The following is a 17597-nucleotide window of genomic DNA, read 5'->3' on the forward strand; positions in this document are numbered from 1 at the left end:
GAAAACCCAGAAATGAAATCACATATGTACAGCCAATGTACCTTCAGTAAAAGTGCCAAGAACACACATCAGGAAAAGGATGATTTCTTTAATAACTAGTGTCAGGGAAAATGGAGATCTACATGAAAAAAAAATGTAAACACAAAACAAAAACCGCTTACAGTGATTCTTTATATATATGTGTGTGTTTGTGTGTGTGTATTTGAAAGGCAGAGTTAGAGAGAGGCAGAGGCAGAGAGAGAGAGAGAGAGAAAGAGAGGTCTTCCATCTGTTGGTTCCTCCCCAGATGACCGCAATGCGCAATGGCTGGAGCTACACTGATCCAAAGCCAGGAACCAGGAGCTTCCTCTGGGTCTCCCACGTGGGTACAGGGGCCCAAGGACTTGGGCCATCCTCTGCTGCTTTACCAGGCCAGAGAAGAGAGCTGGGTCAGAAGTGGAGCAGCAGGGACCCGAACCAGAGCCCATATGGGATGCCGGCACTGCAGACCAGGCTTTAACCCACTGCGCCACAGCACCAGCCCTGTGGTGATTCTTAATCAAACAAATTGACATGGGGCCAGAGAGGTAACACCAGGTGAGAGAAGCAGGCCAACCAGAAGGAGCTGTGGGGTCCGAGCGTATGCCCCCCACCAAGAGGGGCTCCAGCACTCAGTTCTGATAGAGCACAGGGCTCTAAGGAATGCCAGCCTGGAATGGGCATACCTAAAGACGGAAATGGAAATGCCAAAAGCAGGGGGGTCTAGGTGAAATTTTCTGATGTGGGCCAAAGGAAACTGCAGAGGCAGGGCTGGCCGGCCAGACACCACCCTGAACCTTAGGCATCCAGGGCTCACACACTTCTCCACTTCCTTCTCATCTCTCACTCACTAAGGAACTAGGGTCAAGGAAGCACTCATCAAACCACAGACAGGAGCATTAATCCACTTACTGCGCTGTCACTTACACCTCCTAGACTAGTACGAGGACATTCCCTCAATAGAGGCGGTGGGGGAGAACAAAGAGATGGGTCCAGAAAGCCATTATCACCCAGAGGTGCTTGCAGTCAAAGAAGTCAAGCCAGTGTTTGGCTCCACCTAGACTGCGGAGACAGAGAGGCAATGCCCTAGAGAGAGCACCTTTCCTCTCCCTCCCTTCAGATCTCAGCCAGGCTGTCCCACTCACCAAGAGGCCTCTGCTGATAAGCCGGCCTAAAAGAGGGGTCTTCTCTGATACAGTTTCCTTCCTAACATTTCTTCCCCATAACTTCAGTTTTTCTGCTTACTTATTTTTGTCTCTTACCCATTAACTCATAAACTTCCTGAGACTAATATACTATGAGCCATCTCCTCAAAACCCAGGACAGGGTCTAGTACATAGCAGGTTAACGAATCCTGGTTCTGTTAGGGCAGGGAACACAGCTCATTTTCTTCAACATGTGGCCAGTGCATAAGATAGTCACCGGTGGGCAGGCCTTGGTAAATACCTTGGACTTCGGGATGGTGCTCTGAAACGCTGAATCAGCTCTTTTAGGAAATGAGGCCCAGCTTCGGACACTTTCACTTCCTGATTGTGTTAAAGATCTTGACTGGATGTCCCATTTTCCTAGCCACACCTCAGAAGCAAAGAAAAATCCATTTTGGAGAAGCCTCAAATTATTTTCACGATTTTTTTAATGTAAAATGCCTAGTATGCAATCAAAAATAGCCAAACATCTGTGATGACGTGACAGTAAAAACTAACAGGCATAAGAGACCATACAAGCAAGTCCACAGAAGATCCAGAAAATGGAGTTGTCAAATCTGGATTAAAAAATAACTTTGCAAAAAATATTTAAGGGGAAGAAAAATGTCAAGACTGATAATTTTGGCAGAGAACTCGAAACTAAGGACTGAATGACAATTATAAAACTAAAAAAAAAAAAAAAAAAGAGAGTCACTGGCCAATAGCATGCACTTAAAAAGATTCACGAATGAATGAATGAATGGAGCTGAAGCTCTTCCACAGCAGTGGAGAACAGTGAGGAACATAACTGGTCTGTCCACTGCAGGTGTCCAGAGCTGGAACTGGAATCCAACCCTCCTGACAGCTACTCTTCTGCACTGAGAAGGCTGGGAACCAAGCCAGTTATCTTCTGCAGGTGCAGACACAGACAGAGGAGTCATTAAACATATTACAGTGTGGTAAGAGCTCTAGCAGAAATACACACCAAAATGCCTGATGCAGCTCTCTGCTAAGGGTCTGGGTGAGGTTGTCCAGAGGGGCTGAGGGCCTGTGGGCCCCTCAGATGTAGGTAGAATGTCCTTCATAAGCAGGCTGCAGGCTGCCAGCTGTGGCTGGAAAGCCTGTCTCCAGACTGACTGGCATCTCCCCCCCTCATAGCTTCTTGTGCTGCAGGTGTGACCTTGCGACTTTAAATCACACCTTCAGGGTGGGGGCAGTCTCACTCAGAGCTGGCAGGGAAGCGACTGAGCCCCTGGGGAAGGCAGACTGGTTCCAGGAGATCCAGGCTATCTTGTGTGACCTTATGGCTTTAAATCACACATCCAGGGTTGTTGCAATCTTTCACCCAGAGATAGCAGAGGAGGGAGCTGAGTCCCTAAGGAGATGGACTGTCTCCAGGAGACCCAAGTCAATCAGCAAACGTATGCAAAATCCCCTGTCCAATGGGCACCCCCAATAGGATATCCCAACAAACAGATAGCAATGCCTTAAAAACTCGGGACGCTTCCTCAAAGCCAGTGTCCCGCTCGGCACTCCTGGGTTCCTCTCAGTATTTGAGGGCAAGCTCTGCCTCGCTGTCCCCTTCCTCCTTCCCGGCTCCCCACGTGGTCATGCCTCCACGCCTCCGCACCTGCCACGTGCAGCCCCTGTCCCCCTTGAGATGCTGGACTGTGGGGCTGCCGGATCCTGTGAGTTGAAAGGAAGCTTTTCTTCCCCAGTGAAGCTTCTCGAATATTTTAGTTAAAACAATGAAAAATAGACTAATCCATTTGTACAAATATGTTCTATTACTAAATAAAGACTTTTTTAAAAAATTTATTCTAGAAAAAAAGTTCCTTAGTAGTTATACAAGGGGCTTTCGAAAAGTTTATGCAAAATGCACAGAATTTGGAAAAAAAAAAAAAAAGGTACCAGTGCTGTGACATTGCAGCCATTTGGGAAATGAACCAGCAGATGGAAGACCTCTCTCTATCTATATCTGCCTCTCTGTAACTGCCTTTCAAATACAAAAGCAAATCTTAAAAAAAAGAGAGACCAGAAGCCATACTTATCACTAAAAAAAGAAAAAACTAGGCATAGATTTTAAAATTTTTGCAACAAAAAAACCTACATTTTAGTTCAGGTTTCCATGAACTTTTTGAAGTCCACTTGTATATTTTTTTCTTTTTATTTTTTTAAAGATTTTATTATTTACTTGAGAGGCAGAGTTGCAGAGAGAGAGGGAGAGACAAAGAGAAAGGTCTTCCGCCTGCTGGTTCACTCCCCAGATGGTCTCAACGGCTGCAGCTGAGCCAATCAGAAGCCAGGAGTCAGCAGCTTCCTCTGGGTCTCCCATGCAGGTGCAAGGGCCCAAGCATTTGAGCCATCTTCAAATGCTTTCCCAGGCCACAGCACAGCTAGATGGGAAGAGGAGCAGCCAAGACTTGAACCTGTGCCCATATGGGATGCCAGCGCAGGTGAAGGTTTAGCCCTCTACACCACAGTGCCGCCCCCACTTGTATATCTTTACAAATATTTTTCTCAAGTCAGTGTTTTGTATTTTCATGTTCTTCTTTTTCTTTTTTTTTTTTTTTAAGATTTATTATTTATTTGAAACTCGGAGTGACACAGAGAGAGAAGGAGAGGGAAGGAGGGAGGGAGGGAGAGAGAGAGAGAAAGAGAGAGATGTCTTCCATCCGCTGGTACACTCCCCAGATGGCCGGAACGGCCGGAGCTACACAGACCTGAAGCCAGGAGCCAGGAGCCCCTTCCTGGTCTCCTACGCGGGTGCAGGGGCCCAAGGACTTGGGCCATCCTCCACTGCCACCTCAGGCCACACCAGAGAGCCAGATCAGAAATGGGGCAGCCAGGACTTGAACCAGCGCAAATATGGGATACTTGCACTGCAGGCAGCAGCCTCACCCGCCACGCCACAGCGCCGGCCCCAATGTCCTTCTCTTTTTCTTAAGATTTATTTTTATTTATTTGAAAGGCAGAGTTACAGAGAGAGAGAGAGAGAGAGAGAGAGGTCTTCCATCTGCTGGCATGCCCCAAATGGCTGCAACAGTTGAAGTGGGGGCAGGCTGAATTGAGGAACCTAGAACTCCATCCGGATCTCCCATGTGGGTGGTGGAGGCTCAAGCACTTGGGCCATCTGCTGCTGCTTTCCCAGGCACATTAGCAGGGAGCTGGATAAGAAGTGGAGCACCTGGGACTTGAGTGCAGGTGGCAGCTTAACCTATTGCACCTGCCCCCTTTTCATTTTCTTTACTATGTGTTTTGAAAGCACTTAGTTTCTTCATTTTTAATTCTTAATTTTTTTATATTTATTTTATTTTACTTTTTTTTTTTTTTTTTTTTTTTTTTTGACAGGCAGAGTGGACAGTGAGAGAGAGACAGAGAGAAAGGTCTTCCTTTGCTGTTGGTTCACCCTCCAATGGCCGCCGCGCTGATCCGATGGCAGGAGCCAGGTGCTTCTCCTGGTCTCCCATGCGAGTGCGGGGCCCAAGCACTTGGACCATCCTCCACTGCACTCCCGGGGCACAGCAGAGAGCTGGCCTGGAAGAGGGGCAACCGGGACAGAATCCGGCACCCCGACTGGGGCTAGAACCCGGTGTGCCGGCACTGCAAGGCAGAGGATTAGCCTAGTGAGCCGGGGTGCCGGCCTTATTCTTAATTTCTTAATTTGCTGAATTCAGATCTATTTTTTCTTTTATAGTTTGAGCTTACTATACTATATTTAAGAAATTTTTACTAAAATCAAAGTCTAAAATTTTTTTCTTACATTTTCTTTGAGATGTTTTATAGCTTCAGCTTTCATTTACACCTTAGCCAATTTTGAGTTATTTCTGTATATAGCAGGAGGTAAGAGTTGGGCTCCATTTACTTGCATATGCCTATCCAATTGTCCCAGTACCTTTTTGGAAAGATAACCCCTTTCCCTAAATGCCTTGGGCAAAAATCAATTGAACACATGTGTGTCTATTTCTGGACTTTGTTTTCCAATGATAAATACATCCACCTTGACTCTCCTGGTTTTACAATGTGGCCATGAAATCAAGTAGTGCCATTGCTTCAACTATTTTCTTTCTTTCTGCAAGTCATTTTGACCATTCTAAATCTTTTATCTTCACTTATAAATTTTAGAATAAAAATTACCACATTATCTGAAAAAGGAAAAAAGCCTGCTGAGCTGTTGATTAGGATTGGAACGTATATCATTTTGAGGAGACACAGCATCTCAACAGTATTTTGTTTTCTGGCCCATGAACAAAACAACAGTATGTCTCCTCCACTTATTTAGGTGCTGTAAAATCTCTCTCAATGCTGTCCAGGGTTTTCATTGTAAATGTCTCACATCTCTCTCAAATAGATCCTGAAGTATCCCGTGGGTTTTGATAGTTGGAAATTTTGTTTTCAGTTTCTGACCATACAAGTATATTGCCAGTAATCAGAAATGCAATTGATTTTTGTAAATTCTGTAAGACACCAGCTTAGATTTTTTCCTTTAAAATAGCAATACAGCATGAGACTAAAGAAGGGGGAGACTGTGCACACCAAAGGAGATCAGAGGTCTCGGGGAAAGACACAGAGGACCGTGCACGTGTGTTTCGTAAGTGCGTAGTTCTATGCAAAAGAAGCCAGTCGGAAAAGACCATGTGCTCTACGTTTCCACTTACGCAGCGTGCTGGAAAAGGTAAAACTACAGAGATAGGGGAAAAACATCAGTGGCTGTCAAGGGTGCAGGGAAGGGAGGGAGAGGATAAAGAGGTGCAGCCCAGATATCCTGGGTGACACCACAAGGGTGGCCATGGAGCACGGTACAGTTGTCCAAAACTCAGAGAGCTTTACAGCACAAAGAACAAACGCCAATGTGTGCAAAGTAAAAACCAAAAAAAGGAAGCCGGGGGTCTCAGATAAGAGTGCAGGTATGACAAGAGAATCCAGCTGAGACACAGACACATGAAATGACCCACTCCAAGAGGGTGGAAGGTGCTGATCTAAAAACACTGGGGATGCACAGGTTCTGTAAGACCAAGGAGCAAACAACTGCACACAGGCACTGTAGTCTAGTCAACACCAAGTTGCATCCCAAAGGGATACATTCCTCTAGGCACATGCCGGAATTAAACAAGTAAAGAGACGGCAGGTAGAGAGTCATGTGTCTCCCTGTTGGTGTGGGAACTGACGATGAACAAGAAAATCTTGGGGCAGACTGACGGCCTGCCGGTTAATGGTTGCAATATCCATGTCTAGTAGTGTAGTACCAGGGTTTGAGTCTCCTCTCTTTTCCTGATTTCACTTTGTAATACATACCCTCAGAGGCAGCAGGTGATGGCTCAAGGAGTTGGGTCCCTGCCACCCACCAGGGAGGTCTGGATTGGGCTCCTTACGCCCAGCTTCAGCCTGGCCCAGAGACATTTGGGAGTGAACCAGCAGAGGGGATCTCTCTCTTATCTCTCAAACAAATAGACACAAATTTCATTTAATAAAACAGAAAAAAGAAAATCCTTCTAACCATACAGCATTCCCCAGTAGAAAAGACTGCTTTACAAAGTAACACGTCACCAGGAGCAGCAGGTTCTGAAGAAGGAACTCTGACCTGGGAGGCTGGGCAAAGATCTCCTCAGAGATTTCCCTCTCGAGGACGGGATAATTTTCCATCCAGGAGTCTTACCAAGTACTGAAATGCTCCCAAATCAGTGAGTCAGCAAAACATATAGAAGACTGATTTGTGGATTATTCTGGATCTACAAAATCAGTTGTCTATAGAAGGTAATTTATTATGGGACCTCTGTGATCACAGTATCTGGTTACCATCAACTGCCCAGATGTTAACAACTGTCTTGTTATATTATGAGTATTTGTTATACTTATATATAAATACATCCTATATAGTTAAATTTTTTAAATGTACACATTTGGACACATTACATTTATGACTTCATGTTTTAATGGCTGAATGCCCTCGTACAATGATTCTCAGTGAAGAGTGAATCAAATTGCACCAAAGTTTCTTGGCAGAGGGAAAAGCCAGACAACTGTGGCAGGGGACAATGGATGGCAAGAAAGTGATGACGATAAGAACAGTTCGAAAGGGAATAAGGCCTCTAAAATAACCCCAAGAGATCTTTCGTCACAATGACCATTCCTGTCTGGACAAAACACACTCTGCCACAATGTCATGCCAACCTTTCAGCTCTCAATGTTCGAAACACTGGAGCAGAATGAACCCAAAGGCTCTTTTGATGCGGAGTGAATCTGCTCATTTCAGAGATCCTACGTAAGCAAGCCAGACAGCAGAAGAGAATAAGCAGGCAATTTAGTGCAGCATATGTTTTACAGTCAGACTGCCTGGCTTGATTTGCAGTCTTGCCTTTTATTAGCCACGGGACAGTGTCTTCCATCTCTCTGTCCCTTCGTTTCTTCCCCTGCAAAATGGGGACAGGAACAGTTGCTAATTTGGAAGGGTGCTGTGAGGATGAAATGAGATCAACTGGACATCTAAACACAGAGCAACGCTACCTCTAGCATTGTTATTACTCTCTCAGAAACCCCTCACTACCAAACGAGCCTGTCCCTGCTATGGACACGGGTCCTAAAAGGCAAGTATGCAGCCCACTGATCTTTCCGAGTGCCCATAGGACCACAAATCAGAAGACAAAGAAAGGTTTGGACACACAGCCCACAACTCAAAAGAAATCTGTTCCCCAAAAGTTACCCTTTGAGTGGGTGGAATACATAGCCCCACAGGCACAAATGGAACAAGCCCGGTGATGCCATTACTAACGTGGGCGAGGGATGTGTTCAGGCCTGAGGCCAGAGCCACTGCTGTGCTGCGGCAGGCAGCCTGTGGAACCTGGCAAGAGAAGAACACAGTGACCCTGGAAAGACCTCGCCCGCCGGCCTGCAGCAGCTGAAGGTTACATGCTACTCTCAAGGCTTCCAGAAGACGGTCAGAGCCCTGGCTGGCTGGACACAGAGAAGCGCTGTAACCCATCACACACAGAAAGAAAGATAAAAACATGTGGGTACTGCTTTCTATTTTGCAGCCTGAATATGCTTCAAGTAAGCAGAACATTCTCTGATATTGTGGGGACCAGAAAATGTCACCCTAAAATATGCCTCTTTGGCATAAGGACTGTTTTGGGGCGGAATGGAATTAAGATGCACATGCAGGGGAATTCTCTGCCCTCCTTCTATTTGCTGACAAGTAGGCTGCAGGTTCCACAGACAAAAGCTGTCCCACCTCCCTTCTCTTCCAGGGAGAACAGAGAGCAACTGCTGAAGATAATCACAGACCCCTGGGCCCAAAATTCGCTTTACTCATGAGCACTTATCAGTCCTCTGCTGTCTCTCAGGTTGTTGCCACAAGACACTCAAAGTCCTTTTTCTTTATCTTTTTCTCTGAAAATTCAGCATTGTTTGTTGGAGATGCTTTATGAGCAGGAATTCAAAGCCACCTCTCAGAGAGCTACTCATTCTCTGGGTGTCTCCCTTGTATATATGAAATACGCATGCTAATGGACCTGTTTATTTTTCTCTTGATATGTATTAAATATGCATGTTGACAAGATTGTTCATTTCTCCTGCTAAATCTTTTGGTATAGGATCCTTTCCAAATAAGATTTTATAAAGGTTGAGAAAAAATAATTTTTCTTCTCCAACAAGATTATCTCAGTACTTTGAATTTCCCCCCAGTAATGAAGAACAGAGCCATAAAACTTTACACTCAGGACTAGCATTGTGGTGCACTGGGATAGGCTGCTGCCAGCAAAGCCAGTACGCCATATTGGAGCGCTGGTTTGAGTCCTGGCTGCTCTACTTCCAACCCAACTCCCTGCTAATGGGCCTGGTAAGGCAGCAGAAGATGATCCAAGCATGTGGGTCCCTGTCACCCATGTGGGAGACCTGGATCAAGTTCCTGGCTCCTGGCTTCAGCCTGACCCAGCTTTGGCTGTTGTGGCCATTTGAGGAGTGAACGAAAAGGTGGAAGATCTTTCTCTCTCTCTCTCCCCGTCTCTGTCACTCCACAGAGTTTGAAACAGAGGAAGGGCCCTCTCACTCTACCTTTCCTACATCCTGGACACCCCCCGTCTTGCTGTAAAAGCCCTGTGGCGTAGCGGGTGAAGCTGCTGCCTGCAGTGCCAGCATCCCATATGGACACCGGTTCAAGACCCAGCTGCTCCACTTCTGATCCAGCTCTCTGCTATGGCCTGGAAAAGCAGCAGTGGAAGATGGTCCAAGTCCTTGGGCCCCTCACCCATGTGGGAGACCTGGAAGAAGTTCCTGGCTCCTGCCTTCGGATCGCCTGAGCTCTGGCCGTTGTGGCCAACTGGAGAGTGGACCAATGGATGGAAGACCTCTCTCTCTCTCTCTCTCTCTATTTCTCTCTATTTCTCTCTCTCTCTCTCTCTGCCTCTCCTTCTCTCTGTGTAACTCTGACTTTCAAATAAATAAATAAATAAATCTTTAAAAAAAGAAATCCCTGGAAAGCGCTTCTCTGGGGCGCTCTGCTTCCCAGTGTCTCCTTTACTTGTCACACACACAAAGCCTTCCTCTGCGCAGCTCCACTTGACACTGATTATTAAGCAACACCCCCAAAGGACGGAGCCCTCACATCTGCTGACGCTACGTCCTCCCAATGAAACCCTGTGAACAGTCACCACCAGGTACAGTGACTGGCCCCGGTCTTCTCCACGGCTCTGTGTGTACTGTATACATAGCTCTGTATGTACTGTGTACTACTCAAACAAGGCAGGAGGGCAAAACCACCCAAGACTACAAAGGAGAAATACACACAAGGGAGACGAGTTGAGAAAATTGACCATGTCCATCAGGAAGTCACATGCTGAGGAGTCACTATGTTTTACAAAGTTAGCTATCCACACCTGCATTGCACACACAAGCAAACTGACTCCTGGTTTCCAAACACCGTTCTCTAGTCACGTATCAGGAGCGCCCCAGAGAGCTGGCTGGTCCAAGGTTGGGCCAAGTGAAGACCAGAAGTCTAGAACATCTTCTACCAAAGAGTAAGGAGGCACTCAAAGATGAATGTGGACATGTTGAAAGGACACAGGAGTTAGGCTGAAGGGGATCCCAAGATGGGGATATTGGGGCACCAAAATAAATAAAGTAATAAAGAATGATAAAGTGGGAATTCAGGAGACCACAGAGATACAAACAAGGAATCACATTAATGGGAAGGGGCTGGGAGAAAGCTCTTCCTTACTATGGAAAGGCAACTAAAATATGTGGAAGGAGTGGCAGAAATAGAAAAACCATGTGCCAATCTGCATAATAACTGATTCAGGCATAAATTATCAAAGAAAGCTGTGATAGTAGATGAAAATTTGAGAATGGGATACTCACACAGTCTCAGACAATACCCCTAACAGGTACTTTTGAATTACAATGAAGTTTATGGTGAGGAAAGCTGGCAGACACCTTAATCAATGGGACTCGTCCTGCTGGGAGGCACTGAGTTGACGCCAGCACCCCTTCTACAAGTTTCCCGCCAAAGGCACAGCTGAAATCTAACCCAAGAGAAAACATGAGACCAGACCAGCTGAGGAGGATTCTGAAAACATAACTATCTGTTCTATGCAAAATTATCAATATGGGGCCAGCACTGTACATGGTGGGTTAAACCACTGCTTGTGACGCCAGCATTCCCTATCAGAGTGTCACCTGCAGTCTCACGACCCTGCTTCCGATCCAGCTACCTCCTAATGCGCCTGGGAAGGCAGCAGAGAATGGCTCAAGTACTTGGGTCCCTGCCACCCATGTGTAAGACCCAGAGAGAGTCCCAGGCTCCTGGCTTTGGCCTGGTCCAGACCTGGCTGTTGGTGACATTTTGGAAGGGAACAGTGGATGGAAGGTTCTCATAGTGTCTCTCTCTCTCTTGCTCTCTCTCTTTCAAATAAATATATATTTTAGAAGTCATCAACGTGATGAAATAAACAGAAGACTCCAAAATGTTTCAGATTAAAGGAACTGAACACAACATATGACGTACTTTTCTTTTGTTATGAAAGACCTTATTGGGACAATTGGGTCTCTAAATCAAACAACAGCATTGTTTCAATGCCAAGTTTTTGATTTTGATCTTTGTACAGTGGTTACAAAAGAGAATGAGAATTCCAAGTGTTTAGGAAATACACACTGAAATGTGCGGATTCAGTCACATATTTCTAAATGGTTCAGAAAGAAAAAACTAAGGGACTAAGGTGGGTAAGGAGAGAAAGAGGAGCAGGAAAGAGAAGGGGAGAGAGACAGAGGGGGAGAGAAACTTCAGATTGTGTTAGCATTTGGGGAACTGTGTGAAGAGCATCAGGGACACCGTCCTGTCCTTGCAACTGCCTGTCGTCAGTCTGAAATTATGTCCAAGCCAAGCCAAAAAATATATAGATATACAAACAAAATTGTCAGATATGAAGGATATATTTGCCCAAATCCCTGAAAGAGTACATGGTGATCTGTGCATTGCACCCCACATAAATGACACTCCAATTAAAATAATAAAAGCTTACCCTAGATGTTTTATCAAATGTGAATGAGCAAAACACTTCAGTAATTAAAATCAGAGGTGGGAATAGGCACTTGACATAGCGTTTAAGACTCACATTGGGATGCCCACTTCCCATATTGGAGTGCCTGGGTTCAAGTCCCAGCTCTGCTCTCAATTCCAGCTTACTGACAATGCAGACCCTGGGAGGAAGCTCACATAATTGGGTCCCCACCATGCATTGGGAGGAGTTTGACTGAGTTCCCAGCTCCTGGTTTTGGTGTGCAGGCATTTAAGGAGTAAAACATCACACAGGAGTACTCAACCTCTCTTGCTCAGTCTCTCAAATAAATATTTTTAAAATTGGTCATGATTAGTGTCACAGTCAACTATTTTTAATACTAATAAACCCAAATGTAATATTGCCTACCTTGCTTTAGGAATACTATAAATTCCTTTACGGTTTGGTCCAAGTTAATCCCATGATACACTATGGGTTTGAAGTTGCGGTGTTCAAATGAACGAATGAGGCGAACTGTGATGGTCACTTCTTCAGGAGCCATGTGAAGAAATTCCTGTGGCTGGAGACACAAAGAATGGTCTAAACAAGATCAACTCACAATTATCTACAGGGTCCCAGCCCACATTCCACCCCAGCTCTCTGCACCCAGCCCATCCCTCCATGCTGTGTGGTCACTGACAGAGTTCCCCAATGGAAGCTGGAGTCCAGAACACCCAAAAGAGGCCCAAGATTATGTCCACCTATGCAGAGATCCTGGACAGCTCTGTCAGTAGCAGAGGTCTGAAGGGTAGGAGATTGACAGAGCACAGAAGATAAACAGCAATGCCATGAGGGCACGTGTGTGTGTGTGTGTGTGGCCAAATGCAAGTTACGTGGCAGACACATGACACCTTTGGATTTTCTGTGCCAGTGGATCCTGAGACAGAAATACATTAATATTAGAGTCAACAGTCCATGGAGGGCATTTCAATCTCAGAAATACTGTTGGCTTTCAGGACTGATTATTTAACTATATGCCATGTTCCTACTCCTTTTTCACAACCTTGAAGTTGAATATGCACAGCCCATCCTCAAAGCTATGTACTAGGCCTAGGTGCCAGGTGTTAACATTATCTCATTTAATTCTCTCACCAAAGCATTGTTTTAAAAGATTTATTTATTTATTTTAGTTGAAAGAGTTACACAGAGAGAGGAGAAGCAGAGAGAGAGAGAGGTCCTTCTTCCGATGGTTCACTCCCCAACTGGCTGCAACAGCTGGAGCTGTGCTGATCCAAAGCCAGGAGTCAGGAGCTTCTTCCAGGTCTCCCATGTGGGTGCAGGGGCCCAAGGACTTGGGCCATCTTCTACTGTTTTTCCAGGCCATAGCAGAGAGCTGGATGGGAAGTGGAGCAGCCGGTCTCGAACCAGTGCCCATAAGGGATGCTGGCTCTGCAGGCCAGGGCATTAAACCTGCTGCACCACAGTACTGGCCCCACCAAAGCATTTATTTTTAATGAGGAGACAGATTCAATAAGACTGCATAAATGACCCAAGGTCATACAGTTGGTAAGTAATGGAGCCAGGAATCAAGCATAAACTTAATTCAACATCCACACTTTCTACTGTGCTTTAAAAACATTCCAAAGTTATTATCTCCAGAACAATCTGCCAAGTGTCTAGTGTTTTAAGGATATCAGCTTGATATACTTCTCTTTAGTAGTAGCCACTCCATGCTATTTTCAACTTTGCATGTAACTTTAAACCAGGATATACAATAACAGTCACTCTTCATTATCCTTGGGGGAATGATGGCAGAATCTCCCATAGATACCTAAATCCATGATGCTCAAGTCCCTTTATAAAATGGCACAGTATTTATATGGAACCTATCCAATCCTCCCATAGACTGAATTGCTTCTTTTGATACAGCACATCAAAATTTCCTTTTATTGCAATCCAAACATTTGAAAGCCAGAATATCTAATTATCTGCCCTGATTATTATGCTGTAGCCAAAATACCCAATGCTTTCTTTACATTCCTTTCCCACAGGGTACTCTGCACGTAAGTTCTTGGTGCTGGGTCTCATCTCATTGACTTCAGTCTTCTAAAACACTTGGGAATACTTGAAACGCACTGGTGCTGCTTCTCTGGGTCAAATCAGAAAGAAGTGAAGTATACTGGAAGTCATTCAGATACAATCCAACTATGGAGTCCACATAAATTACTGCTATCAAGGTAGGAAGAGAAACGTATCACAACTCATATCCTAGGTTTTCAAAAGTATAGGTATACAAGTCTATTTCAGCATAGAATCGGTTTCTCTGTCTACTACATGAAATTACTAGCAAGAACAGTATAAGAATAAGGCTTACGCCTAAACTGACTTAGTCATAATCCATTCCCGTCGTAGCACTCTCTGAAGGGTCCTATCCATGATAAAGGCAGCGGCATCTGAATGCCTCACTTCCTGATTCACTCTGAACTCCCTTAGGACCAACACTCCTGTGATCTTTTTTAAGCTGAGAATATCTGTTCATTAAGAGGTACCCCAGGTGTGCCAGTCTTCCTCTCCATTCAGATAAAACGTCCCTGCTTCTGCCTCCTTTTGGGCACCTGGAAGGAACATCATCTTCTCACCTCGGTCAGGCCATTGAGGAGGGTCTCCTGGTACAGGGGAAGGGAATTTGGTGGCAGAGTCAGGTTACTAAGGCCCTTTGTCGACATTTCTGGGCAGATGGTATGAGAGGCTGAATCCTGAGAATTTTCTTCAGTGGATATCCAAAAAGACTCTGGGGTCAAGGTTGAGGTAGGTCCACAGCAGTCTAGTTACAGCTCTTAGGTGCTTGTATCTCAGAGAAAGGAGTACTGGATTCTCTTGTCACTCTTAGGGGGCCTGAAAAAAACCTAACAGCCAGGAAGACCCTAAAAACCCAGCCTCAGTACAGAGAGGTGAAATGAGCCAGTCTAAAGACAAGGCCTGGTTTCCTTTTACACTCCTCCCACAGGCTTTAAATCACCTCTAGATTACTTATATCTAACATAGTGTGAATACTATGTAGGTAGTTGTTAAAGTATATCGTTTAGGGGCCAACGCTGTGGCGCAGTGGGTTAATGCCCTGGCCTGAAGCACCAGCATCCCATATGGGCACTGGTTCCAGACCCGGCTGCTCCACTTCCAATCCAGCTCTCTGCTATGGCCCAGGAAAGCAGTGGAAGATGGCCCAAGTCCTTGGGCCCCTGCACCCACGTGGGAGACTGGAAAGAAGCTCCTGGCTCCTGGCTTCGGATCGGCACAGCTCCAGCCGTTGTGGCCAATTGGGGAGTGAACCAGTGGATGGAAAACCTCTCTCTCTCTCTCTCTTTCTCTCTTTCTTTCTCTCTCTGCCTCTCCTCTCTCTGTGTAACTCTTTCAAATAAATAAACAAATCTTTAAAAAAAAAGTAAAGTATATTGTTTAGGGAATAATGATGGGGGAAAAGTCTGTACATGTTTAATACAGATACAGATTATTTTTTAATATTTTCAAACCATGTTTGGTTGAAGCCATGGGTGCAGAACCCACATATGTGGAACTCATAGATACAGAGGACTGACCATAATAAGGAAAAACCATCTGTAATGCTAACAAATGTAAGAAGAGACAATTGACCTCACTAGTAATCACAGAAATTCAACATAACATTGGGATCTATTTCTCATCACACTGACAAATGGAAGTCTAACAATATCTGATGTCGACAACGGTGCAGAACAATGAGAACCCCATCAGTGAAGGTGGGCGTCCAGATGGGCACCCTACTTTCAGAGATAATCTGGCAATATTTGGCAAAGCTGAAGACACACATACCTTTCAAACCAGCAGTTACGTTCATCAGGAGGCACCCCTGGGGATCTCTCACATCTATGTGCAAGGACAACTGAAAAAGAACACTAACATCAACACGTTTTACTAGTCACAAAAACTGGAAACAACTAACTGCTCACCAACAAGAAAGGGGGACACAAATGATGGCATACTTACACAACGGAGTATTACAAGCAGGAAAAACAAATGGTCTAGAATTGCACATATCAACATGGATGAACCTCAAAAACAGAATACTAAGTGGGAAAAGCAAGTTGAAGGGGCAAGTGTTTGGCCTAGGAGTTAAGATGCTGCATAGGGCACTGACATCCTAAACTATGGTGTCTAAGTTCAACTCCCAGCTCTGACTCGATTTCAGCTTCCTGCTAATGCAGACCTTGGGTGGCAACGGCAATGACTCCACTGGTTGGGTTCCTGCCAGACAAGGGGGAGACCCAGATTGAAAGCCTGGCTCCTGGCTCCAGCCCCAGCCATTGCAGGTCACTGGGGAATGAACTAGACACAGTCTCTGTGTGTCTCTCTCTGCCTCTCACATAAATCCTTAAAAAACTTTTAAAAAGCAAGGTGTAGTACGGAGTATACTATAATTTATACAAAATTCAGAAACACAGACTTTATTATGTTTGAAATGAGATGATTAATTGCCCTCTCTGAGGCAGAGGTATAATTATACAGTTGGGAAGGGGCACCCAGGGGCTCAATATGCTGGTAACATTTCATGTCCTAAGCAGGATGTTAAGTGCATGGATAATCTGAGGATGTTACTCTCTATGCCTTTCAGTATGTCTTACATACTTAATAATGTACACAGCCACATTAATTAAGTTCCTGGAAAGTTGCATCATCAAGAAATGTTTATACAACTATTTTACTAAGTTTGAGAGAATATACAACCCATTATCTATAAAAAGCAAAGGGCCCAGCTGTATTAATACTGCTGTAATTAAAGTTAGCATACTGTTTATGATTAAGTATGTGCTTTTAAAGAACCTGAAGACAGATTATCCCCCTAAAGTAGGGTGAGGATTCTCCTTATAATCTTGTTTAGCATTTAAGGAGCTTAACAAATCTTCTGATAATCCAGTATTGGTTATTATATTATTTCTTATTAAGTCTGGTCTCCCCAGAAAATCTGATCCTAGACTCCACAAAATAATAGTGGTTCAGCAATCACCTACAAAATAAAAATTGAAAACATACTGAAATTCTTAATAAAGAATAACTCTTGAGGCTGGCGCCACGGCTCACTAGGCTAATCCTCCGTCTTGCGGCGCCGGCACACCAGGTTCTAGTCCTGGTCGGGGTGCCGGATTCTGTCCCGGTTGCCTCTCTTCCAGGCCAGCTCTCTGCTGTGGCCAGGGAGTGCAGTGGAGGGTGGCCCAAGTACTTGGGCCCTGCACCCCATGGGAGACCAGGATAAGTACCTGGCTCCTGCCATCGGATCAGCATGGTGCGCCGGCCGCAGTGCACCAGCCGCAGCGGCCATTGGAGGGTGAACCAACAGCAAAGGAGGACCTTTCTCTCTGTCTCTCTCTCACTGTCCACTCTGCCTGTCAAAAAAAAAAAAAAAAAGGGTTTCTTTGGGAACAAAAAATTAAAAAAAAAAAAAGAAATTTTTAAAAAAAAAGAATAACTCTTGAGAGAAAGATATTTTAGAAGCCTTCTGCATTTTAGAAAGAGTGTTGGCAGGTTTGTTAAAGCCGTGGTCACTTCTCAGTCTTAACACAAAGACACTCAATGGGAGCATCTGACACCTCACACCAACCTACACCCACCTATACCCACACACACCTTAGAGCCCACAGCTCAGACCAAGGCCACAAAGAACAGAGAGCTAAACAGATTTAACTTAAATAAATGTCCAGTCTACCTCCTATCTGCAACTGGCTGATATATTAAATGAGAATTCCTTGGAGAGTTGTTCAGCATGGGGTGGAGGTTTAGTGTAGGGGTTGAAAGGCCACCTGGGATTCCCACATCCCACAGCAGAGTGCCGGGGTTCAGGTCCAGCTCTGGGAGGCAGCAGGTGATGGCCCAAGTC

The 17597-nt window shown here is 45.1% G+C and overlaps 1 protein-coding gene across 4 annotated transcripts in view; it reads right to left on the minus strand.

Annotated features, from left to right (window-relative positions):
• The window catches only part of C3H2orf76 (chromosome 3 C2orf76 homolog), a 91971-nt gene that overhangs the window by 46970 nt on the left and 27404 nt on the right, over positions 1 to 17597 (minus strand). For all 4 annotated transcript variants that reach the window (XM_070071021.1, XM_070071020.1, XM_002712379.5 and 1 more), the window contains exons 2-3: positions 15539 to 15608; positions 12119 to 12269 (exon numbers count right to left, since the gene is read on the minus strand). In XM_070071021.1, the coding sequence (XP_069927122.1) occupies positions 12119 to 12251 (133 nt within the window). In that variant the 5' untranslated portion in view covers positions 12252 to 12269; positions 15539 to 15608. The remainder of the gene's footprint in view (positions 1 to 12118; positions 12270 to 15538; positions 15609 to 17597) is intronic.

This window comes from Oryctolagus cuniculus, chromosome 3, assembly GCF_964237555.1.
Source record: "Oryctolagus cuniculus chromosome 3, mOryCun1.1, whole genome shotgun sequence".
Taxonomy (NCBI): domain Eukaryota; kingdom Metazoa; phylum Chordata; class Mammalia; order Lagomorpha; family Leporidae; genus Oryctolagus; species Oryctolagus cuniculus.